Below are 27,301 nucleotides of genomic sequence, written 5' to 3' on the forward strand. Positions count from 1 at the left end.
TATCCAGTCCATCCAAGTCTGAACTCCCAAATATCCACCGGCTGTTATGATAAAAAGCAGTATTACCAACGTTAACTGTTGTAACAACCATTTGAGACACGAGTTATTCTAATGAATGAAATAAAGTTAATAGAGAGAAAATTAATAGAGAAAATGTTAAACAAATGACAATAAGGATATATAGGCTAGAAACAACTACATTTAAGAAAGAAAAAAAAAAGTACTTCCTTGATCTCAATGCACAAGAAAACAGTGACTATTACACAACTAATAGTGCTGCACATATCAACCACAATACGAAGTCCAGGAATCGTGTGACGAGCCAAGAAAGTAGGTATGTTGTCCTCACCTCCAATAACAAGGCCTGATTTTGTTTTTGAACAAGTAAAAGAATTTTTTTTAGAAAGGAGAGATATTATAGATAAAGAGAACAAACTGGGGAGAAGGAAAAATAACAAGGCAAACCAAATTCCAATTACACAAAGCTCAACTATACCAGATTGGGAGTTATGTCACGGGTAGAAAAACACCACCAATAGTATACTTTAGTATTAGAGCCCAACTAACCTGCCAAGCAAAAGCACAAGAACGAACCGATAAGTACCATCATAATTCATATATGGTTGGCCATACACTCGATTTCTTTTCTTTCCAATTGAAAAGCCTAAGAAATTAAATAACAATAACAAAATGTTTTCTTTATACAAAATTCTGATTGAGGGAATTTCCGGAACTACAGAATCTAGCAAATCCCATATTTGCCGCTTACACATTCGGACATTCCTAAAGGCAACAGAAAATGGAAGATGAAAAGTACAAATATGCTTGAGACTCTTGTTCTCATAGATAGGCATAGCTACCAATAAGAACGAAAAGAAGAGCAGAAAAGCAGAGAAAGATAGAACAGTTGTAGATTGGTAACTAAATATACACTTTCTCAAATTAGCATGCTACCATATTTTAGTGGTTCAATTCTGGTGGTAACAAGCAAAAGATCCAGTCATACATGACACACAACCCTATTGGCGGAATACCAATTCGCAAGAATGAGTACCCAGTAGTCGATTGATAATCGATGGGACTCGGATAGCACATGTAATTAGAGCTAATGTCTTTTTCCTTGGAGTTCACGAGCCATGTCATCACCATGGAATTCTCAGCGTCTCATGTAGCATAGTCCGGATCATCCTATGCAGGAGCCTTCTTGTCACCCGTCAGGTAGCCCATCTTTCCACGTCCTCTGATGCACATCCGCACCGATTGAGACCATCTCAGAAAATTGTCACCATTCAATCGAATCGTGGTGATTTGGACATAATGGGATTCCGAGGTGGTTGTAATGTTTTTTGTGGAATCAATGGTGGTGGGATTGTTTGAAGACGATTGAGGAACAGTGGGGGATTCATTTGAAATGTCAGACATGGTGATAGAGAAAAAAAAACAGAGGATCGAATGAAAGGAAGAAGAAGACTAATTTCCGCAAGCAATCCGCCTCCGCTCTGATACCAACTTGAAAAGTGAGTTTTTCAGGGAATGATTCTTTCTTTCATTGATCACCTATTTAAATGATTTACAAAGCATGTACACACCCTTCGAAACAGGAAAGCAATCACTGATTTAAGGAATATAGCTAATTCTAGAGAAGGAAATAACTTCTGACATATACTTTCCTAAAATACAAAGATTGACAGCTAATTAGCTAATTTACAGCTTTACACAAATTGTTTCCAAAAACAGTTCCGATTTTCCAACACAATAATTTAAACCAACTATCTGTATTTCTAATTGAGAGTGAATCTTCAGAGCATACGGGTTCCAACGGTGGTCATGGGCCCTCAAAATCCTTTGATATCGAAATTGGTTTTCTTATTAATTAATTGCAGGATAACACGACTACACCAGACTTTCTTATGCAATCCAAGAAAATAAAAGGCCCCGTTCATTTCGCTGATTCGAGTTTAGAATTCGAGTTTTGCTACAGTAAAAAGCTCTCAGAAACAGTCACATCTAACTTTTTTGTTATAGTAAAAAGCTCCCACATAACATCACATCTCAACTCGAATTAGCGAACTGAACGGATCCAAAGATATTAATTGTCAAGAAAGCCATGCATCCAAATAGCATTTCTCACCTGGCGAAGATTCTTTATTTTAGAGTCCTACCAACATCCTTTTCACTTTGACAAAGACTCAAAATATTAGATCAATGTTTCACACCGAAAATAACAACCTGCACAACAAGCATTTAAATCAAAATTCAGTAAAGCTAAGGTGTTCTTCGGATTTCCCTCGTTTTATCTCTAATCATAAACATTAAGAAAGAACAATGGCTATGAATGAAAACCCACCTAAAACTTGTTTCGAATAAAGGTCCCTCCTTTTTCCACACACCCAAATAGCTCGCAAATCTAAAGAGGTAAAAAATGAAAAGGAAGAGAAAAGGTGGAAAAAGGAAATATGATTAGTGTAAAGATGGCAGAAAATGCAAAATTAAGTCTTGTAATCCAGAAAACAAAAAGAGAAAAGGAAAATATAATAAGGATAGCGCTTCTGAAATGGTGCTCTCTTTAAATAAGAAAATGGGATTAAGGAACTTGGGTTGTGTCTTCTTCCTCATTATCATCTGTGAAAACCTCGTAATCAGAGGTCTCAAAATCACAGGAATCGACATCATCACCAACGACGACAGCAATATTGAGGCTTTCCGGCACAGCCTGCAAGTAGCGATCGAGCCCATGGAAATGGAGAGGAAAAATTGGGATTTGCTCACAAAGCGTTTACCATCTCCCTCTTCTCACACGCTTTGTGATAGGTACCTGCCCTGCCTTAATCAAGATAATGAAAATTAACAATAGGAATTTGAATGAAAATACCCAGAAAGATGGGTTCTGGTTCCTTTTATTGATGAACACTCCTCTATTCCACAGTTACAGAGAAGTTCGACAGAAACAAACACCAAAAGGAAAAGAAAGATAGAATTGAGAGAATTCGAGGTCTCTCCCCCTCCCAAACCAACGCTAACTTTTTCACAAGATTTGATGCCCTCCCTAGCGCACCTCCCCTCCCCTATATTTCCTCTCTAACAAACTCCTCTAACGGAATTGCCAACTCAGCAGCGTCACTAGTCCTGATCACGTCACTCGTCTTTCCCTTTTTACCCCTTCTAGTATAGGTAAATCTCAAAGGAGGCCTGGGCAGGGTTCTATAGAGCCACCTTGTCCTCAAGGTGGAAGTGGGGAAACTGTTGTTGGAGCACATCCAGGGGTTCCCAAGTCGCCTCCCAGCTAGCCCATGCCAAACCACCAACCCTTCCACCCGATCTTGGTTGCCGCAAGGAAATACACGCGTATTAAGGATTTCAGCAGGCTCAACCACGAGTTCCAACTCCTCAATTAACCGCACCGGCAATGACTGGTTCTTATACTCCTGGCCCTTGAATGCCTTCAATTGCGAAACATGGAAAACATGGGGGATGCAAGCCATAGGAGGTAATTGTAGACGATAAGCCACAGCCCCTACACGCTCGAGGACAGGAAAGGGTCCGTAGAAGCGAGGTGAGAGCTTCTCATTAACCTTGCGCGCCAAGGACTTGATACGGTATGGACGGAGATTGAGCAAAACCAAGTCGCCTGGTGAAAAAGTGACCTCGTGACGGTGAGCGTCTGCGAACTTTTTCATTCGGTGTTGTGCTACCGGCAGTCAAGCATCTGGTTTTGAAGCTGCATCTGTAGATTGACATCTTCTACCAACGAAGGCGTGTGGTCAGACTCCAACACAGGATCCTTAGGCGGGCCAGCCAGCACATCCTGGAAGCGGAGCAAGGAAGTTGGAGGACGACCATAAACGGCCTGAAAAGGCGTGAACTTAGTAGAGGCATTGTAATTAGTGTTGAACCAATACTCTACCCAAGGCAGGAATTGAACCCACAACCTAGGTTTCTCGCCGGCAAAGTAGCGTAAATAGGTCTCTAAGCAGCGATTGATGACCTCGGTTTGTCCATCGGATTCCGGGTGATAGGCAGAGCTATGATGCAACTTCGTGCCATATTGCTTAAAGAGTTCCCGCCAAAACAAGCTCATGAAAACAGAATCGCGATCATTGACAATCATACGAGGGATCCCATGCAAGCGGACAATCTCACGGATGAAGACTTCCGCAACCTATTTGGCCGTGACAGGGGGGACAATGGGGCAAAAAAAGAGCATATTTGGTCAGCCGATCCACTACCACAAGGATCGTATCAATGTTCTTTACCCGTGGAAGTCCCGTAACGAAGTCCATGGAGATATCTTCCCAAATCTGCTGCAGCCGATCCAACAAACCTACCGGAGAAAGAGCTTCATACTTGGAGCGTTGGCAAGTCACACAATGGGAGACATGGCCCGGAATCGTTTTCTTCATACCGGACTAAAACACGTTGGAAGATAGCCGTTTGTAAATGCAGAAGAATCCAGAGTGTCCTCCCATGGTGGAATCATGAAACTCATGTAACAAGAACGGAATCCAAGCTGAGTTCAGGGGCAATACAATGCGTTCATGAAAACAGAGAAGGCCATTCCGCAAGCTATACCCTCTAACGTCAGCTTGGCCAACCTACAATTAAGAAATCAGTTGAGCACACACAGCATCTGTCTGCTGCTAACGCTTGATGGCTTCAACGTCCAGTAACTAGTAACTGAGGAATGAATAGGGCCATATAAAGTACAAGTGCCTTCCCGGCGAGATAGAGCATCCGCAACCCGATTGGCAGCCCCCGGTTTGTATTGCACTTCAAAGTCATACCCCATCAATTTAGAAATCCAACGAAGATGTTCAGGAGGGAGTAGGCGTTGGTCTAATAAAAACCGGAGGCTCTGTTGGTATGTGCGTACCACGAAATGACGTCGAAGAAGGTAGTGACGACACTTTTGAACTGCCAAGACCACCCGCCATCAATTCCCGCTCATACACAGACTTCAAACGGGAAGTAGGCGCAAAGCCTTACTAAAATACGCTATAGGTTTTCCCTCTTGCATCAGTACCGCCCCTAGACCCGAGCCTGACGCGTCGATCTCCACCACGAAGGTCTTGGAGAAATCCGGCAAAGCCAAAACCAAAAGAGTGGTCATGGCTAACTTAAAAGCCTCGAAGGCGCGCCTAACTTCAAAGCCTCGAAGGCGCGCGAGGCTTCCTCCGACCAAGTGAACACCCCCTTTTTAAGCAAATCCGTTAAGGGTCGGACCAGAGCTCCATAACCTCTTACGAAGCGACGGTAGTACCCTGTGAGGCCGAGAAACCCACGGACAACACGTTTTTAGGCTCAGGCCAATCCCGGACGGCCTGCAACTTAACTGGGTCGGCCGAGACCCCCTCCTTCGATATTACATTCCTTAAGTACTCAAGCTGGGATTGCCCAAACACACATTTCTTCCGATTCGCGAACAATTTTTCCGCGCGCAAAACCCCCATCACTGTGGCCAAATGAATCTTGTGCTCCTCCCAAGTGCGGCTGTAGACGAGGATATTGTCGAAAAAGACCAACACAAACTTGCGCAAGTAAGGCCGAAACACCAAATTCATCAAGGATTGGAACGTTGCCGATGCATTTGTCAGTCCGAAGGGCATTACTAGAAACTCATAGTGCCCCTCATGTGTGCGGAACGCGGTCTTCTTGATGTCACCTTCGCGAACTCTAATTTGATGGTACCCAGCCCGTAAATCTAGCTTCGAGAACACTACTGCCCCGTCCAATTCATCTAATAATTCATTGATTATTGGGATTGGGAACTTGTCGGGTACCGTGAGTTGATTGAAGGCCCGATAATCTACACAAAACCTCCAACTTCCATCCCTCTTTTTCACCAAAATCACCGGGCTAGAGAATGGACTAGTACTAGGCCTAATTATTCCTGAAGCCAGCATTTCCGCTACTAATCGCTCAATCTCCTCCTTTTGGACATACGGGTGGCGGTACGGCCGAATACTCGGTGATGTGGCGCCTTCCGTCAAAACAATCTGATGATCCGAATCTCAGGGTGGTGGCAGCCCCATTGGGGTCCAAAAGACATCCCCAAACCAGTCTAACACCCCTTGCAATTCCAGTGGAACTGCCGGACCGGCCTACACTATAGTCTTAATTTCGGTCTCATAGAGCTCAATTAGAAATCCCATTTGTGGAAACTTAAACTGCCGGGAAAGGGCATGAAGAACTTCCCCAAGCGTCTGCAACAATGTAACCCCTAGCACCACGTCTGCGCAACCTAGCTCAAAGGGGACACCCTCGGGGCACCCCCGGGCACCCTCGGGGCACCACTAGGGCCCCCAGGGGGAACCCACGGGACACCCCCGGGGCCCCCCCGGGACACCCCTTGCTGCCGGAACTTCATTCCGTTCCCCACCTGGACCCCATAGCAAGCCATATTATCACAGGGTACCCCCAACTCCTTTACCACCTTAGTCGAGAGGAAACTGTGGGAGGCTCCGCTATCAATCAACACCACCACCGCTTGGCGGGACCCCAACTGTCCCATTACCTTCATTGTGTTAGAGGAGGTGAAACTGAGCAAAGAGTTGAGAGAAATCTGCCGCCTCGTCCGAGAAACCTAGCAGGCGGCTCCGCCTCTTCTTCTTTCGTCTCCTCCGACTCTTGACTCATCTCCGGCCACCAAGAGAACCTGCAACTGCCGGTTCTTACAACGGTGTCCTGGCCCAAATTTTTCATCACACCGAAAGCAAAGTCCCTTAGGCCGTCGTGTTTGGATCTCGTCGAAAAGTCGTCAAAATCCCAGTTCTCGGCTGGTTGCCGCCACTTGAGCAATAACAGAGTCCGATTTCGCTCGTCGGAAGGTTCCAAAATCCTTCGAACCACTGGACAGGTCCATGGCAAAGGGATAATTACCCCGTAGCTTCCTAAACTTGTCTTGGGCCTCATTCATGTCTTCCACTTGCTGGGCCAGGTCCATGGCTTCTTGAAGGTTAATGGGCCGGTGTAACTTGACCTCAGCCCGGATATCCTCTCGCAGCCCATTTAGAAACGCTCCCCTGAAGATGGGCTCAGGAACTCCTCTCAACGTCGCTGCCAACGTCTCAAAGGTGTCGCGGTACTCCGCCACCGACCTGCTCTGCTTCAACGACATCAACCTCTCTGTTGGGTCACCCTCTCATTCGCGGCTGAAGCGGTGTAACAAGGCTGCCCGGAATTCCCTCAAGCTGGCAAATGGCTCCTGCGCTTCCGCCCACTGGAACCAACCCAACGCACGCCCTTCTAAATAAACCTGCGCTGCCAACACCTCGTTCTCCACCACATCGTTAATCGAGAAGTAACATTCTGTGAAGATGGGCAGCTCAAGTCTCCTCCCACGGTGCTTAACTCGGCCTCGCCGAGCTGGAGACTGCTGTCAGTCCTCACGCTCCCGCTCCCTGTCTCTGTCCCTTGCTCCTCGTTGTGGAGCTGGCTCACGTTCTCCAAAGTGTCGTCCTAGGAGAGCTTCCATGCGCGCCATCGCATCTTGCACCCGCTCTACTCGTTTGGCAAGGATTGTCACGTCTTCTTCCAGCCTAGGAACCAGATCTGTCATAGCTCCGAGGAGTCGCACCGTTTCCTGGAGGAGTCGCTCCACGTCCACGGCTCATTCCGGTCGTAACTCAGTGGGAAGATTGGCCATGGACCGATGCTCTGATACCAACTGATAGGTACCTGCCCTGCCTTAATCCAGATAATGAAAATTAACACTAGGAATTTAAATGAAAATACCCAGAAAGTTGGGTTCTGGTTCCTTTTATTGATGAACACTCCTCTATTCCACAGTTACAGAGAAGTTCGACAAAAACGAACACCAAAAGGAAAAGAAAGATAGAATTGAGAGAATTTGAGGTCTCTCCCCCTCCCAGACCAACGCTAACTTTCACAAGATTCAATGCCCTCCCTAGCGCACCTCCCCTCCCCTCAGTGTTTTAAAAAGCGCACGCCTTGAGGCGCGCCTCGAGGTGAGGCACTGGAAAAGCGCCTCAACTCCTACGCCTCACAGGGTAGGAGTTAAGGCGTGTGCCTCATCCACTAGAGGCGCACGCCTTTGAACAGCGCCTCAGCCCGGCGTCCGCCTTTTTTTTTAGGGTTTTTCGTAGTTTTTTGAACCCTTAGTGAGTTGGGCCCGCCAGCCCCAAAAGCCCAAATACCAGAGACCCTAAAACCGACCACTACAGCCAAATCTCTGTGGTTCTTCGCGCCTCCTTCTTCGCAACTCCTTCGCCGACTGCCGTGTGCCTCCTCTTTCGCCGGCTGTCATGCGTCTCCTCCTTCGCCGACTGTCGTGCGTCTCCTTCTTTGCGCCACCTCCTCCTTCTTCTTCGCAAGGTTCCTCTGCTCCAAAGTTAGGAATTAGTATGAGACCTCCACAAAATGCTAGCGGTAGTCGTAGTGGGAGATAGGATCCAGCTTGGAAATATGGAAAAGAAATTACATCAGAAAATGACAAAATGACTTATGTTTACCTCCAATGTGTGTTTTGCAATCAAATTATTAAAGGAGGTGTTAAGAGGATGAAAGAACACCTTGCTTCCTGATGATGTGAAGAAAGAAATTAACGACTATATGAACAAGTGGGCTGCTGAAAAACAGTTAGCGCATAAGAAATTTGAAGAAATGGTGGATGTTGGCTCTTATTATGGTGATGGATTTGTCGACTATTTTCAATCGCTGCAAGTGGTTAGTGATAGAGGAGTTAGAGGTCCCATGAACATGTTTTTGAACAATGTGGATGATAAGTAAGCAAACGAAAGACCTTCCCTTAGAACGACATCAAGAGAGGCTCGTTCTCGAGTATGTCTTGACATTGGTAGGTTCTTTTATAAAAATGCACTTGCTTTCAATATTGCTAGGAGCCCCACCTATTTTAATGTGTGTAGATCAATTGACAACTATGGTAAAAGTCTTGTACCCCCAAGTATGCATGAGCTTAGAACATGGATTTTGAAGGAGGAAGTACTTACTACTAAAAAATTTATGGAGGAGGTTCAAATGACTTGGAAACAAACAAGAGTTTCTTGAGATCTGTTGATGCCTTTGATCAAAAGAAAGATGCAAATCTATTGTTTGAGATGCTTGACGAGATTGTTGAACAAGTTTGGGAAGATCTTGTTGTGTTCAAGTTGTGACTGACAATGCAAGTGCTTATAAGGCTGCTGGGGCAAAACTGATGGAGAAAAGAAAACGCTTATTTTGGACTCCTTGTGCTGCCCATTGCATTGATTTGATCCTTGAGAAACTAGGAGAATTGCCACAACATAAAAGGGCTTTGGTGAAAGCAAAAAAAATTAGCAATTGTGTATAATCACCCTTGGGTGTTGTCATTTATGAGAAAGTTTACCAAAAGGGATCTTGTTCAACCTGCTGCAACAAGATTTGCTACTGCCTATCTGACTTTGGAGTGCATCTATCGACTAATGCAGCCTCTACAATCTATGTTTGTATCGGAGGAATGGAACAGTAGTTCATATGCAAAGAAACCGGATGGGAAAGAAGTGAAAAAGATAGTCATGATGGATAATCAGTTTTGGGCTGCTGTTGGGTATGTTCTTAAGTCTACACAACCCATAGTGAAGGTGTTGAGATTACTCGACACTGAAAAGATGCCCACCATGGGATTTATATATAGGGCTATCTATGGACAAGGCAAAAGAGGAAATTGCTAAAAACTTGGGAGGTGACGAGAAAGACTACAAAGAGATTTGGGAGATCATTGACAAAAAAGTGGGATTTTCAGTTGCATCAACATTTACATACCGCGGCATACTACTTGAATCCAAGGATTCGATACTCCGATAATCCTTCCAACCATCCTGAGAGGGCCGACCTCCAACTAGATGAATTTCGACAGAACGGGTTTTTTGGCCTTCGTCAAGCTCAAGCATCATACATGAAATGCAATCCTAGTAAGTAGAAACTATCTTATTAATTTTGACTAATAAAACAATTTAGATTGTTTGAATAATTCTTTTCATCTCAATTTTAAATTCAGATGATTGGTGGTCCCAATTTGGAGATGGTACCCCAAAGTTGGCTAGCTTTGCAATTAGAGTTTTGAGTCTCACTTGTTCATCTTCGGGATGTGAACGCAATTGGAGTACCCACAACCAAGTTCATACCAAGAGAAGAAATCGTTTGACTGCACAAAAGATAAATTCCTTGGTCTACATCATGTTCAACAAGAAGCTAAACGATTGACATTTGAAAAAAAAAAAAGGCACTTCAGCAAGATGAAGATCCCTTAATCATTGATGAGTTGCCATCTGATGATGAATGGATAGCTGGAAATGAAAATGAAGGCGAAATTCAAACGGATGAAGCAATTGACAATCTTGACATTGATCTTTTTGAGGATGGAGAAGGTACTAGTACTAGTACTAGAGCTCAAAAAAGCTCTAAAAAGAAGAGGATAGGTTAGTGGCAAGATATGCTGTATGAATTATTAGTTGTCTTCTCTATTATTTACTCTAATTATCATATAAGAGACAGTAACTTACGTTTAATTTTTATTATTAGGTGATAGAGGCAAGGAGATCGTGCAACAGGATGAAGAAGAAGAGTGGATAGATTGTGATTCTGACACTGACAGTCAAGAATTTGTGGACAATGAGAGATTTAAATTGGTTGATGCTTCTCTTAGTAGTGATGATGATTGATGACTTGGGAGATTAGGCTTTTAGAAGTGCATTATGATCCTTATGATATTAGGCTTTGATAATTATTTAGTCTTTATGTGGATATTTGGTTAAATTTCTTGTTTTTAATGCAAATCTTGTTTATAGGATTTCTTGTTTTTTTTTTCTAAATTTTTTATAGGCAGTTTTTGAGGCTTACGCCTCAAAGCGCCCTTGAGGTTTACGCCTTGCCTCGAGCGCCTCGAGGCCGGATTCCGCCTTTTAAAACCTTGCCTCCCCTATATTTCCTCTCTAACAAACTCCTCTAACAGAATTGCCAACTCAACAGCGTCACTAATCCTGACCACATCACTCGCCTTTCCCTTTTTACCCCTTCTAGTATAGGTAAATCTCAAAGGAGGCCTGGGCAGGGTTCTATCACTTTGCAACGGTAGAGACAATACCCCCATCATCATTCATCCAAAGCTATTTTTAGAACAGAAGGCAAGGGGGAAGTAGTAGAGAATGCAAGAGAATTGGACTTCAGAACAATTTATGTGTCATTCCAATAATTTATGTTTGAACTTAGATCTTCAAAAAATTTCCGTAATCCGCATTCTTTAGAAGAAACGAAATCTAATACAAATGCAATGGTGCATACGTGAACAATAAAGAAATCGAGAAAAGGACAAATTCTTGCAGAAACTACCAAGGAGGGAAAAAAATAGAAGAAAAATGAGTAAGAGTCGAAATAATAGAACGAAAACAGAAGATAAAATATGCAAAATGGTCCGGTGACTATGAAAAGTATGTATAAAAAACATGTTCCAGTAAATATTGCAAATAGATCCAGTGACAGAAAAGTAATAATAAAGGATACTGAAATATATGAAGTGTTACCTTCTCTTGTCATTGTTTGATAATGAATATTTGCCTCTTTGCAACCCCTCATTTTTGAAAGTATAAACACAAACAAAAAATAAAAAGTGCTTAGTAAGATCTAAATATCAAAAAATGAACAATAAATAGAAATTAAAAAGGACAAAATGTAAAAAAAAAAAAACAATAAATAGAAATTACAAAGGACAAATGGAATGAATTACATACACTAAAATAAAAATAACAATTGAGTAATTAACTAGCATAGAAAAATAGAGGACTACAACCTCGTCAAACTTTAATAGACAAATAGGTTCAGTAAAGTGGACGAATATAAATGGCAATATGAATAAGGCTATTATTTCTTAATTTATAGAATAATCAAAGCAATACATACCAAAAAAAAAAAAGAAAAAAGAAAAAGAAGGTAGTCTTGCAAGTAAATTAGGGGTGGCAATTCGTGTCACGTGTCGTGTTCGTGTCGTGTTTTGCTTGTTTTTTTTAAATTTTCAGTCAACCCGAACACGACCCGTGACACGAAATTTTTTAAAAACCGCGACACGAACACGACACGACCACTTTACGAGCTGACACGACACGACCCGAAAATGACCCGTGACACGAAATTGACCCGTGAACCCGAAATTGACACGAAAATTGTATACTTTTATTTAGTTTTTTACATATTAAAAATAACTTAAAATTCATAACACACTAAATTACAATAACATCCATTGAAATTAAGCAAATAATAGTATAAGATTTTGAGTATAACTATTATGATATCACAAGTTAATAATAAAATTTAAAATATGAAATGAAAAATATATGTATTTTTTAGTTTTTTACGAGTTTCATGTCGTGTTCGGGTTAGGCGGGGCCAACCCGAAATTGACCCGTATTTTTCGTGTCAATTTCAGGTCGACCCAATTCTGACCCGAACCTCTTTTTTCTCAACCTTAACCCGCAAAATTCGTGTCGTTTTCGAGTCGTGTCGTCGTGTCGTGACCCATATTGCCGGCCCTAAAGTAAATAACTAAGAAAACTAAAATATAACTTCCACGCTAAACAGATTTTAATTGACTAATAAATTCAGTACAATAAAAATGGTTTTCATTAATTAACTTGTGTAGCTATGTAAGACTTGAATAGAAAAAAAAATAATACATAAGATAATTCATCTGCAATAAGTAACAAAAGGACAAAATTAAAAAAGAAACAAAGTCATAAAATGCATTTAAGAAATTTTATCCATCAACTGTACAGTAAGGGAACATGTTCCAATTAATTGACAAAATTTAATAACTAATTCAGTGACTATAAATACTAATAACCAGGGATACATAATGAAGCCAATAAGGAAACAATGAATTTAATAGGTATTTGTAGTTGAAGAAAATAAATTGTTTTTAATTGACAATATTTCATTATGAATAAATGTTTAAAACAAAGAAGAAGAGATTAGAGGTCATTTTTTTTGTATTACCTCATCTTGCCATTGTCTGGAAATGAATATAATGTTTACCTATTGGTAACACCTCATCTTCGAAAGTATAAACATAAATAAAAAGGAAATGAATCAATAAATAAATAAGTAACACTTAAATACTAAGAAGTAAACAATAAATATAATTTATAAAAGACAAATGAAACCATACAAACACAAATTAACAATAACAATTGAGTTTATTAGAGAAAAGGGTTTGCCTTTCTCACCTATGTAAAATGTGTACGCTCATCTGTCCACTGTCCTCTGTTGCTTCAATAGAAGTGAACTCCAAATCATGTAATTAAACAATAGGAAAAAAGAAAATAATATCTAGATTTTCATTGTTTCTAAATAATTAGAAAAATAAAAAAATAAACAAAAAAATCCTTTCAAGAATAGAATTAAAACTTTGTATCGCACACTAGGATATTTGCACAAGCAAAAGTTGTGTGCAGTTCTTTTGAAATGGTAAAACTTGGCATGATTGGCAAGAAATTGCAAAATGAAGTCATTTTAGAACAGCTAAAACTAGCTGTACCACATTCAAGAAAGTAACGAATAATTAATTACCGGCCAGACCTTGATATCCTTTGTATCTAGGTGGACAATTAGTCGTGTATTTGCCAGAAAGTTAGAACAAAATTCTCATTTAAACTCGACGCCAGATCCCACAGTCTTATCAGATATAAATCAACCTCCATATAGGAACAATATTTTAAATACAAGGAAAAACTAAATTCTACTATAAAAGTAAATCATTTGTTCATTATTCCCCAAACATTGATTCTTTTTTTTTTCACCAATTGCAAATCTACAACCATGGAAACAACATAGTCAAATTAAAAAAAAGGCTAAGATGCATATAAGCATTCTTCACAAATGTGAACTGGACATTATGTTTGGAAGTTACAAAGTTGAAAAGAGTAAAAAAACCAACCTATCGAATGGTTTTGTAAAAGACATCTACTGCTTTGAACTCTCATACTTAACAGTGGGAAACATGCAAGTACACCATCATGGAATCAGAGTAAGATGATCATGATGGGACAGCACTTTGGCCACATGAGATTGTACCCTCATCCATATCAAGTTTGTCCTCCCTAACTTGTCAAAAATCACAAAATGCACTGTGATGAATGTTTAGTTTAGAGAAGAACAAAACAACCCAAAGTAATTACAGAAAGAATACTTATAGAAAGGTAATAAGATATCATTATTTACAAGTGTAGCAACAGGTTGAAACTTGTAATGCACACTATAAGATGCAACAACAAAGAAACATACCTTCTTTGGCTGGACTAGTCCACCAACAACAAGAACACATTTACATGATCACACATATTAAGAATCACATAATAGAAATTGTAAACACGTATGAGGAAGGAAACACGCCAGAACACTGCTTTTAATATTGGAACTTAATTGCTTACATTAGGTATGTTCAACTTTTTATATACACTAGTAATACCAAGAATATAAAATCTAAACAACTATAACTAATTCCTATAGATACGTCTACTCCTATAATCTAGGGATCTTTCTATCTAAGTTATGATTTTTCTACACTCCCCCTCAAGCTGGACTGTACAGATTGTACATGTTCAGCTTGTCTACAAACTTCTCAAACAAATATGTTGAAAGACCCTTGGTAAGGATGTCAGCCGTCTGTTCTGATGAAGGAACATATGTCACGCAGATGGTGTCATCTTCTATTTTCTCCTTTATAAAATGTTCAATATCCACATGTTTTGTCCGGTCGTGATGCACTGGATTATGTGAGATATTGATCGCTGCCTTGTTGTCACAGTAAATCTTCAACGGAGACTCCAGAGGTTCACCAATTTCTTTTAACAAATTCTTCAGCCACAAAGCCTCACAAATACCGTGAGCTAATGATCTCAACTCAGCTTCAGCGCTACTTCTAGCCACACCTGGCTGTTTTATACTCCTCCAAGTTACTAGGTTCCCCCAAACAAAAGTCCAGTAACCAGAGGTTGATCTCCTGTCCTCTATTGCCCCGGCCCAATCAACATCGGTGTATGCTTCAACATTTCTTTCTCCAAATTTTCTGAAGAAAAGTCCTCTCCCTGGAGTGCCCTTGAGATACCGAAGTATTCTAAGGACTGCGTCGAAGTGTTCACTATTTGGAGCATGCATGAATTCGCTAACACGGCTAACTGCAAAGGCGATATCCGGCCGAGTATGAGACAGGTAGATAAGTCGACCAACAAGACGCTGGCATCTTCCTTTCTCAACCGGCTCGCTGTTACCATTATTATCCAGTTTTTTATTGAAGTCAACTGGTGTTTCCATAGGTTTGCAGCCCATCATTCCTGTGTCTCGCAGAAGATCTAACACATATTTCCGTTGTGACACTGAGATCCCTGTTTTATTCCTTGCAACTTCCATGCCGAGAAAGTACCTAAGACTCCCTAGATCTTTCATTTCAAATTCTGCAGCCAATTCCTTCTTCAGTCTTTCCATTTCCATTGTATCACTCCCTATCAAGACTATATCGTCCACATAAACTATGAGAATAGTTATTCCCTCATTATTCCGTTTAAAGAATAAAGTGTGATCTGCCTGGGCTTGCTGATATCCTTGTTGAAGTGTTGCTTTTGCGAATCTCCCAAACCACACTCTTGGTGACTGCTTAAGTCCTTATAAGGACTTCTTAAGCCTGCACACTTTACCATTGCTGCCTTCTCGATCAAAACCAGGAGGAAGCTCCATATAAACTTCTTCTTCTAAGTCTCCATTTAGAAAGGCGTTCTTAACATCTAATTGCTGCAAAGGCCATTCAAGGTTTACCGCAAGAGAAAGGAGAACTCGAAGTGTTCTTCTTAGCTACTGGAGCGAATGTCTCCTGATAATCCACCCCATATGTTTGTGTATAACCTTTAGTAACCAGCCTTGCCTTGAACCTTTCCACCGAGCCATCAGCCTTGTATTTAATGGTAAACACCCATCTACAGCCAACGGGCTCCTTACCCTTCGGTTTTTGTACCACTTCCCACGTACCATTACTCTCCAATGCTTCCATCTCATTCATTATAGCCTTTTTCCATACTGGTTTGTTCAACGCCTCCTGCACTGTTTGTGGAATTTCTTGATCTTCCAGGTTTGACACAAGGGCTTGAACAGAGTCAGACAAATGATTATAGGCTACAAATCTTGATATTGGATGATTGGTGCAAGACCGAATACCCCTTCTAACCGCTACAGGCAGATGGAGATCAGAAAACTTATCTTTCATACCTGATTTCGAGTCAGATTCTGGGCAGTGTGGAGCTTGCAGGTCGCAATTACCCTTCGAACCTTTTTTTCCGTGCATATTTTAGATCAAACAATTGTTCTGGACGGGAAGCTTGGCTCTGTTCTAGGTTGTCTGCGGAAATCTGATTTTGTGGAGTATCTATCCGATAGTTTGGATCAGAGGTTTGTGAAAGATTTTGAATCAAATTTGGATGTTTTTCTAAGGTCGAGATTTGCGGAGATGGATTTTGGATTTGAGGGTAATTCTCTCGGGATATCTCTGGAGAAATTGAGTTCGAATCAAGCACAAATTTTTGAGATCCAGCTGGCTGATTTTGTGGTCCAGTTGGCTGATTTTTTGGGCTTTGAAAAATTTGTGCTGGCGGATTTTGTGGACCAGCTGGCGGATTTTCTGGGCTTTGAAAATTTTGTGGCTGGAGACGGATTTTGTGGGGGGTTTAAAGTCTCTGAGGTTGGCAAAGAGGATATCTTGAGAGGCTTGTTTGAATGGGGGGAAATATGCCAAAAATACTCCCATAAATCCGGATTTTTTGAATTGTCCTCAGAAAAGTTTTCTTCACAGTTGTGCTCCCCCTGAAGAGAATTTTTCTGGAAAAAGAATTGGTCTTCAAAGAACGTGACATCTTTGGACACAATATTTTCTCCTCTCTATCGAGTAACACTTGTATCCTTTCTGAGTGGTGGAATATCCAACAAGGACGCATTTGTGAGATCGAGGATCAAATTTGCTCCTATGGGGATCTAGATTATGAACAAACGCTAGGCATCCAAAGACACGAAATTCCAAAGGAGTAGAGGGTCGTGTGTCAGGATAAAATTGCTGAAAATAGTCAATAGGAGTTTGATGTTTCAACACACGTGAGGGAATACGGTTAATCAAATAACAAGCAGTGAGAACTGCATCACCCCAAAAGGTTTTTGGTATATTGGTTGTGAACATAAGAGAACGAGAAACATTTAACAAATGTCGGTTCTTTCTTTCTGAGACACCGTTTTGTTGTGGACTATCAACACACGAACTTTGATGAACAATACCATTTTTTAAGAGAAAATCTCCTAGGACAGTATTAAAAAATTCTCTACCATTATCGGTGCGTAACATACGAATATTTTCATTAAACTGAGTGTGAATCATGGAGTGGAAGTTTTGAAACACAGTCGCAACTTCAGACTTTTCTCTTAAAAGATAGACCCAACAAACACGAGTATGATCATCAGTAAAAGTAACGAACCATTTTTTTCGTGCGAGTGTCACAATGCTCCCCAAATATCACTATGAATTAGGGCAAATGGTTTAGATGCGTGATAAGGTTGAGGTGGAAAAGGAACACGAGTATGTTTAGCCAACTGACAAATTTCACATTGAAATGAATCATCATTTTTAAACAAGGATGGAAACAAAAATGTCATATAACTGAAGCTTGGATGTCCTAGTCTATTATGAAGCAAAATAATGTGCTGAAGTCGAGAGTTTGAGGAGGTGCTAACAACCGTTTGAACCAAACCACGCACAGAAAAATCATCCTCAAAGTAATAGAGACCAGCAAGTTCCCTAGCACTGCCAATCTTCTTCCCCGAAATCCGGTCCTGAAAAACACAAGAAGAAGGAGAAAATTTCACGATACAATCCATATCACGGGTAAGCTTGCTAATGGACAACAAATTGCAAGACAAGTTGGGAACATGTAATACGGATTTCAAAACAATATTTGATCCAAGTTGGATGGATCCACTTCCAGCAACAGCGGAAAAAGAACCATCGGCGATCTTAACGCGATGATTTCCAGGACTTGGAGAATAAGACATGAACAATTTTTCACAACCTGTCATATGATCGGTTGCCCCGGAATCAATAATCCAAGGTTCTGCTTTTGTAGTCAGGCCACCGAAGGAATTTACAGAGGTACCTTGCTGGGCTATCAAAGAGGCAGACTGTGTTGCAGAAAACATTTTTCAAAGTTGATCTAACTGCTCCTTTGAGAAGGTTGTGCCAAGTTGATTATCTGCCACTACGTCGGATGAAACCTGCATCCCTTTTCCATCACGTCCTTTAGCACGATTTGGAGTCCAGACAGCAGGCTTACCGTGAAGTTTCCAACATGTCTCTCGAGTGTGGTATGGTTTTTTGCAATGATCGCACCATTTCTTCAAGCCTCGCGCATCTGTACGAGAGTCCAAACCACAAGTCACCAAACCATACGAGTCGGTGGAAGGTGTAGTTTGAACAGTCTTCGAAAAATTGCCAAGCATCACTCTCCTACGATGTTCTTCATGTCGGATTTCTGCAAAGATTTCGCCAATATTCGGCAATGGCTTCAATGCAATCAAACGACTGCGGACATCATCAAGCTCTGGATTCAGGCCAGCCAGGAAATCATAGGTGCGATCGGCAACGGCATCGTCCGTGCTTTTCCACGGTCGAGTGATAAATAGATCCAACTCCTGCCAGAGTTTTGTCAGCTCAGTATAATACTGAGTAACATCATTCTCCCCCTGTCGGAGATTGCGAGCACGAGTTCTCAATTCAAACATTTGAGACGAGTTCTGCAGATCTGAGTAAGCAAGAGAGACGGCATCCCAAATACTTTTCGCCGTCGGGAATAAAATATAGGTATCAGCAATGTGATCCTCCATAGAATGAATAAGCCACGCCATGACCATCGAGTTCTGTGATTCCTAAGCAGAGTACTTTGGATCATCAGGGGTCGGCTGTGGAATAGTTCCATCAAGATACCCTTGTCTTCCCTTACCACGGACGACCATCATCACAAAACGGGACCATTTGAGAAAGTTCTTCCCATTCAATTTTTGGGTTGTAATTTGTAGGGAAGTGTGGGACTGAATATCAGATATTGCAGTGGGAATAATTTTAGGGATTGGTTGGATGGAGCCCGAAGAGACTTTTGAACCATCACCCCTGCTTGTTCCATTATCAGCCATTGTTTTCCTCAACTCACACTTAATTTAGTTTGGCTCTGATACCATGTAAACAAGTATGAGGAAGGAAACACGCCAGAACACTGCTTTTAATATTGGAACATAATTGATTACATTAGGATGTTCAGCTTTTTATATACACTAGTAATACCAAGAATATAAAATCTAAACAACTGTAACTAATTCCTATAGATACGTCTACTCCTATAATCTAGGGATCTTTCTATCTAAGTCCTGATTTTTCTACAGAAATATTAATGGAGCAATTAATGGAAGAGAAATTTGTAATCATATGACTATGCTACTATCAGAGCAACTATGGCATGAGTTATGATCTATCAAACATTAGCAACTAAGAAATTCGTGCCAACATTTGATCATAAGATTGATATTTTCTTGATGGAATTAACACTCTTTGCAACAAATATATCCTGCGTTTATATCTCACAGCAACCAAACACTATGAAAGTTACCCATTACACAAGAAATTCACACGCATGCAAGTGCAGATTTATGTTTCAAATAATTAAAATGAAAGGAGATAGAACAGACAACAATTACTCTGATAATGGTCTCTGTCACAAGTCCAAATCGATGGCTCTTTGTTTATCTGAATGCATACAGGGAGAGCACTAACAAAAGGCAGAGAGAGATGAAAGAATAAGGAAAGAGAAAAAAGCTGGAGAAAAGAATGGAAAAAAAGGGAGGGGGGTGGGGGAGACAACCTAAGAAAGAAAAGAGAAAAATCAAAAACCAAAAAAAAAAAAAAAAAACAAAGAGCACAAAAGGAATGAACCTAGTTCTCAAATAGTGACTAAAAAAGAACCCAGAGATTTATAATAGAAAGGAATGAATAGTGACTAAAAAGAACCATAACCATTATTTCTATCTTTATTGCAATGTTCCCTTCAATATTAAGTTCTTAAATAGTAAGATTCCGACAGGAAAATAACTCACATAATTTAGGTATTAACTAAGATCGATCTCTTAATTTATAAGTTAAAAGAGAGAATGAGTCAAAAATAAATAAATAAAATCACCATGGCTGAATAGACCCTTAGGTGTTGTAGCCTAATTAGCGCCCAAAGCCAACAAAATAAACCCAATAATAGAAAAAGAGGAGCAAAAGGATTATGAGACAGATAAGGCAGCAACTCACCAAAAGAAAAGCATAAGAGGCATTTAAGATTAGGGCAAAACTAAACCGTAGAGATATTTACCATTCAGCGATTTCCACCGAGCGAAAAAGGAAACGCTAAAAATTAACAAGGGCAAGGCTCAGAAGAGCATTGAAGAAATATTTATGAAAGTCATACTCTATGCTGTTGAGAATAAAAAAAAAATGGTACAAAACTAATGGGTAAGAGGAGATGAAGTGAGGGAGAACAACGACATGAACACCTACGAAAAGAAAGATGAAGAGAGGACAGGATTTACAAGCAAGAGGAAACCGATGAGTAATAAAAGGGGAAGATGATGAATTTTTTAAATTTTTTTTTTTTTTTTCAAATCCCATCTGATAAAGGTTAAAGAAGCAATTCCCAAAGAAATGCTACGGGAAAGCTCCGAACTAAATTCAATAAACTTGGATTATCAAAGTCCTTATATCAGTATACCCACCAAAAGAAAAACCCTAATATTTTCACTTTATTCCACAAAACAAAACTATCCCTTCACCTTAAATATTTTAAAAAATCTTGCATTTCCTTCCTAGTATCATCAAAGTCCTTATATCAGTGTACCCACCAAAAGAAAAACCCTAATATTTCACTTTATCCCACAAAACAAAACTATCCCTTCACCTTAAATATTTTAAAAAATCTTGCATTTCCTTCCTAGCCAAATACCTCAAAAGATTGATAGCGTAGCAACTTCCTAAAGACTTCTGCCCCTAAGTCTAAAATTAGAAGGAAGGGAGGAACCACTCAATCAATTCTCTGCAGTTCCTAGGCAAGACTTAGAGATTCCTAACTCTTTCCGCAAAAGTGACCAGATATGGAGTGAGTAATGGCAGTGTTACGAGGAAATAACAAGATCGCATTTTATGAACCAACCAATTTAACCTTAGAATCTTCAATAAAATTACCAACAATACAAAAAAAAATTCATAAAAGATGCCATATTATCACAAGTCAGAGAAGCAAAAAAAAAGTTCAAATATTAAAGAGAGAGAGACACACACACACAAATCACCCTCTTTTGAAGGGGGCGGAGTTCGAAGGGAAGCAAGCAAGCAAGCAAGCAGCGGTCACGAGACTCCAAGGAGAGCTTCTGTTAGAGACGAAAAAAGAGAAAAATATAAGTTACACACTAAACATACAGAGTCAACCCATCCATGGGTTTTAAAAGCGTCCGCGGGGCACGGCCCGGGGTGAGGCGTTTCTTCACCACCTGTGCATGCCTCCAAGTTGCGCCTCACGCGTTTGTAGAGGCGTGCGCCTCTTTGCTTCTGTGTTTTTGTGGGGTTTTCAAAACCCAATATGCTTGGGCCCAAAATTTAAAAGCCAACCCAAATTAAATTGGCCCAGAAAACATAAAAAAACCCTAAGAAATTAGAACAACAGACTATTAGAGATTAGAAGTTGAGAACAACCAACTAGCACACTATCTCTCCTTCACGTCAATTATCTCTCCTTCAAGCTTCGACCCTTAAAGAGCAACAAGATAGTAGGTACCTTTCTAAACTTGCTTCTTTTTTTTCCCCTTCTCTTGGTGGATATCAATTATCCACCAACGCAAAAATTATGGTTCACGGATTTAATATTTTAGCTTAATGTGGTGGCTTTTTTTTTTTGGTTGATTTATGAATTAATAGTTTTCTTATATAACGTTAATTATAATTATCATATTGATACAAGAGCACAGGTAAATCACATGTAAAGATGCAATTACTTAAGTATTATTGAATTGAACAACTATCGAAAAGATTCAATGAGAATCTACTTCTACTCAAAGATATCCCCCTTATTTCCCCCCAAAACCGTTATTCCTCTACATTAGGCAGCCCTTCTACAGAATTCCCTTTTTGCCCTTGCCTTTTATTCCTCCTCACGTAAGTGAAATACACCGGTGGCTTATCATTACCCGCCGCCTAAATCTGCACCTTGTCCTCAAGGTGAAAAAAAGGAAAATGATGTTGGATAGTCGAAAAGGACTCCCAGGTAGCATCAAAGGCAGGCATTCCCTGCCAATGAATCAACACTTCCACATCACCCAAGCTGCCCGCCCGAGGTTGGCGAACGCCTAAAACCTCCGCCGGCTCCATCAACATCTCCATGTCCGCAGAAAGCTGAGCAGGGAGCTCCTGAGAGGCCTCAGCAGACCCCAAACAACGCTTGAGTTGGGCAACATGGAAAACTGGGTGGATTTGTGCTGAAGCAGGTAGCCGCAATCGGTAAGCCACCTTACCAATCCGTTGTTCCACCTCATATGGGCCAAAGAAACGGGGAGCCAACTTCCCATTTCGCCGACAAGACAATGACTGTTGCCGGTAAGGGCGCAGCTTCAAATACACCAAGTCACCCTCCGTGAATTCAACATCCTGCCTCTTCCCATCGGCCACACTTTTCATTTTGTCTTGTGCCCGTAACAAATGCAACTTCAAGGCATCCAAAGCAGCATCTCGGTCCTCCAACTGACGTTCGATCGAAGCCACCGCTGTCTTACCGGAGCCAAACCGAAGCAATGGTGGAGGATCGCGGCCATACACCACACGAAAGGGTGTAGTATGAGCTGCAGAATGATATGATGTGTTATACCAGTACTCAGCCCAAGCCAACCAACGCATCATTGGCGAGGCTTGTCCGACGCAAAACAACGCAAATACGTCTCCACACACCGGTTGACCACCTCCGACTGTCCGTCCATTTGAGGGTGATACGCGGTACTCCGCTTGAGCTTAGTCCCCTGTAAACGAAACAACTCAGTCCAGAAACCGCTTAAAAAAACCTTGTCGCGGTTAGACACAATGGAGCGAGGGATCCCATGCAAGCGAACCACCTCCCGCATAAACAGATTGGCCACAACCGGGGCTGTAAAAGGGTTGCGAAGTGCCAAGAAATGAGCATACTTACTCAATCTATCCACCACGACCATGATAGTATCATAGCCCTCAGATTTAGGAAGGCCTTCAATAAAATCCATGGACAAATCGTCCCAAATCTGATCCGGAACTAGAAGAGGTTGCAAAAGCCCCGCGGGCAATAGATTGGAATGCTTGTTCCGCTGATAAACCGAACAACGACCCACATACTCCTTAATATCCTTAAACATGCCCACCCAATACCAAGTCGAGGCTAGGCGACGATAGGTTTTGAAAACCCCCGAATGCCCGCCAACCGGACCATCATGCGCCTCCTTTAATAAGGTGGCAACAAACGGAGAGGACTTGGCAATAACTAGTCGCCCTTTGTACAAAAGCCGACCCTGCTCCAAAGAGAAACCAGGGTAGCTAGTGATATCGTGTGACAAGGCCTGACAAATCTCAGACAACCGAGGATCCAATAGCACTTGCTACTGTAGCTCTTCATAATCCCAACCCTGGACACATGATATCGTGCAAAGAGATGACACTGCCCATGCGAGAAAGCGCATCAGCGGCCTTGTTCTCTAATCCCGGCCGATAATGGATGTCAAAGTCATACCCCAGCAACTTAGTAATCCATTTTTGATGCTCCATACTTACCAACCGCTGCTCCAACAAAAATTTCAAACTCTGTTGGTTGGTTCGTACAAGGAAACGCCTGCCTAACAAATACGGTCGCCACTTTTGCACCGCTAGGACGATTGCCATCAACTCACGCTCATAAATGGAACGCGCCCTGCCCTGAGACGACAAAACATGGCTGTAAAATGCAATTGGTCGACCATTTTGCATTAACACAGCCCCTAACCCATGTCCAGAAGCATCCGTCTCAACCACAAAGGACTGAGAAAAATCCGGTAAGGCTAACACCGGAACCGAAGTCATAGCCTTTTTCAAGGCCACAAACGACTCCTCCGCCGCTTAATTCCACCCAAATTGATCCTTTTTTAGTTGATCAGTCAATGGACTTGCCAACATCCCATAGTTCTTGAGAAACTTACGGTAATAGCCCGTGAGCCCCAAGAAACCCCTCAACTCTCGCAACGTTTTGGGTACCGGCCATTTCAACATTGCTACAATCTTCCGCTCATCAGCCGCCACTCCATCCGCAGAGATAATATGCCCCAAATACTCCAAAGAGGATTGTCCAAAACAGCATTTTTGTCATTAACCTTCAAACTATGCCGCTGCAACAACTCAAAAACCCGAAGCAAATGCTCCACATGTTCTCCTAATGACGCACTATAAATCAAAATGTCGTCAAAAAACACCAACACAAACTTCCGCAAAAAACATTTAAAACACCTCATTCATTAGAGCCTGGAAGGTGGCAGGGGCATTTGTCAACCCAAACGGCATCACCAAGAATTCATAATGCCCCTCATGGGTTCTAAAGGCTGTTTTGGGAACATCCTCGGTGCGCACCCTAATTTGGTGATATCCAGAACGAAGATCCAGCTTTGAAAAAATCTTCGCCCCATGTCAGGAACGGTAGCGCGATTCAAAGCTCGATAGCCCACAGAAACGCCAACTCCCGTCTTTTTTCTTGACCAAAAGCACCGGGCTGGAATAAGGGCTGGCACTGGGTTGAATAATGCCCGCCTGTAACATCTCGTTAACCAAGCGCTCAATCTCGTCCTTCTGTGCCTGCGGGTAACGATAAGGACGTACTCTAATCGGTGACGTACCCTCTTGAAGCACAATCGCATGATCACGAGCCCGAGTTGGCGGTAGCCCATGCGGTTTCTCAAAAACAGCCGTGAACCGCTGCAATACTTGTGAAATCTCCTCTGCCATTTGCATTTGTGTTCCTTCCTCCAATACCTGTACACACCCAAACTCTACCAAAATCCCCTCTCCTTCTTTCTTGAGCGTTTTCAGCATGGATTTCAAGGAAACCAGCGTCCTACTTTAAACTCGAATCCCCCCTGTAAAGTAACCGGCATATCCCCCACCTTGCCAATTGACTGTCATATTGCCGAGGGACCCTAGCCATTGCATTCCCAATATGACATCCGAACTACCCAGCTCAAGAGGCAGAAAATCCTCAACCACCTCTACCCCTTGCAGCCCCAACACTAAACCCCTACAAACCCCACTTCCCTTCACAGCCTTCCCAGTACCCATGACCACCCCATACGCTTGGGTTGTAGTCAACGGCAAATCTAATTTCCTTACCAATTCCATGGAAATAAAGTTGTGAGTGGCCCCCGAATCAATGAGGACCACCACCTCTTGACTTCCAATCTTTCCCCTTATCTTCATGGTTCGGGGTGGTGATTCCCACCACAGAGTTCAAAGACAATTCCACTAACTCTTCCTCATTCCCTACCGTAATTTCCTCCTGTTCATTTTGATTAACTTCCTCTTCCTCTTCCAAAATCAAAATCTGCAATTCTTTATTCTTACAGACATGGCCAAAGAAGTATCTGTCATCACATTTAAAACAGAGGCCTTTTTCCCTTCTTTTCTGGATTTCAACCTCAGAAAAATGCCTAACAGAGTGCATACCTGTTGGCTGAAACGACTTGTCATTTTGGGAAGGACCAAACGACTTGTCGTTTGGCATGGCTGACTTGAGGACATTTGTTGATTGGCTTCGAAAAGGCTGGGTATATGGCTGTTGTCGCATCCAAGGGCCGGTTGTCGTTCCCTTAGCTCCTCTCAAGGCTAAATTCCTATCTTCCTCCCTCTGAGCCAATTCAATAATTCGATTCAACCCGCTCGGCTGAAGCAGGCGAATTTCCGCCCTAATCTCTGGTTTGAGTCCGTTGATGAAGTTTCCCTCAAGGATCACCGTCGGGATCTCCGTCAAGGGTGCGGCCAGCATCTCAAAATCTCGAATATACGCGCGTACTGTTCCGTCTTGCCGGAGAGCAAGGAACTTCTCGCAGTTCGACCCCTCCTGCGATGGTCGGAAACGGTCGAGCAACAATTTCTTGAACTCCAGCCAATCGCGAATTGGTCGGCGCTCGTCCGTCCACTGGAACCAGGCCAGGGCCTCGCCATCCAAACTGATTGCCGCCGCTTCCAATTTCTCCCTTTCTCCCATGCGATTTAGGGTAAAGAATCGCTCGGCACGAAAAATCCAGTCGTCTGGATTTGTGCCCTCAAAAATCGGCATTTCAATCCGCCTTGTCATTCCTCCCAACCGGAATTCGCCTTCTCGATGCTTGTACGCCGATCCGCCTCCATTTCCGTTCTCCGCCCTAGTCTCCCTGTTCTCCGAACTTTCTCCTCCATGATTCTGCATCAATGAGTCCAATTTCCCTAAAATTAACGCCACGTTCTTCTCCAGTGCAGGAATCTTCTGCAAATCGCCTCCGACTCCTTCCATTTCCTTCGAAATTCCCTACAAACAGCACTCAGCTGCTCTTCCACGGTTCCGAGTCTCTCCTCCATTTTCCTGGCGGCCATCCCGATTCACGCAAGATCGATGCTCTGATACCAATTTGATACGAGATCACAGGTAAATCACAAGTAAAGATGCAATTACTCAAGTATTATTGAATTGAACAACTATCGAAAAGATTCAATGAGAATCTTTCTGGACACTATACACACACACAGAGGTTTTCGAGAGACCTCGACTCTCCAATTTCTTCTCAATATAATTCTCTAACATCCTCATCTACTTCTACTCCTTTATATCCCCCTTATTTCCCCCCAAAACCGTTATTCCTATATGCTATTCCTCTACACTAGGCAGCCCTTCTACAGAATTCCCTTTTTGCCCTTGCCTTTTATTCCTCCTCACGTAAGTGAAATACACCGGTGGCTTATCACATATTAAAGATAGTAACTCCAGTATAACTTTGATTATTAGGTGTTAGAGGCAAGGAGACCATTCAAGTGGATGAAGAAGAGGAGTGGATAGACTGTGACTCTGATAGTGAAGAATTTGTGGACAATGAGAGACAAAAATTGGCTGATGCTTCTCTTAGTACTAGTAGTGATGAATCTGTTGATGCAAGGAGACCATTCAAGTGGATGAAGAAGAGGAGTGGATAGACTTTGACT

The 27,301-nt window shown here is 41.9% G+C and overlaps 1 protein-coding gene and 1 long non-coding RNA gene across 2 annotated transcripts; both read right to left on the bottom strand.

The window, feature by feature from the left end:
• Positions 1–301: 301 nt before the first annotated feature.
• On the bottom strand, positions 302–2,220 carry LOC112090907. Its single transcript, XR_002901897.1, has 3 exons — positions 2,132–2,220; positions 497–567; positions 302–364 (listed from the first exon to the last, which is right to left on the bottom strand). It is a non-coding gene; the product is annotated as an uncharacterized LOC112090907 (long non-coding RNA).
• Positions 2,221–18,213: 15,993 nt separating this feature from the next.
• On the bottom strand, positions 18,214–18,915 carry LOC112090903. Its single transcript, XM_024163230.1, has one exon. The coding sequence runs from the start codon at positions 18,913–18,915 to the stop codon at positions 18,214–18,216; it is 702 nt and encodes a 233-aa protein (XP_024018998.1).
• Between the last annotated feature and the right edge of the window lie 8,386 nt (positions 18,916–27,301).

The sequence above is a fragment of the Morus notabilis genome, unplaced genomic scaffold, assembly GCF_000414095.1.
Source record: "Morus notabilis unplaced genomic scaffold, ASM41409v2 Scaffold490, whole genome shotgun sequence".
NCBI lineage: Eukaryota > Viridiplantae > Streptophyta > Magnoliopsida > Rosales > Moraceae > Morus > Morus notabilis.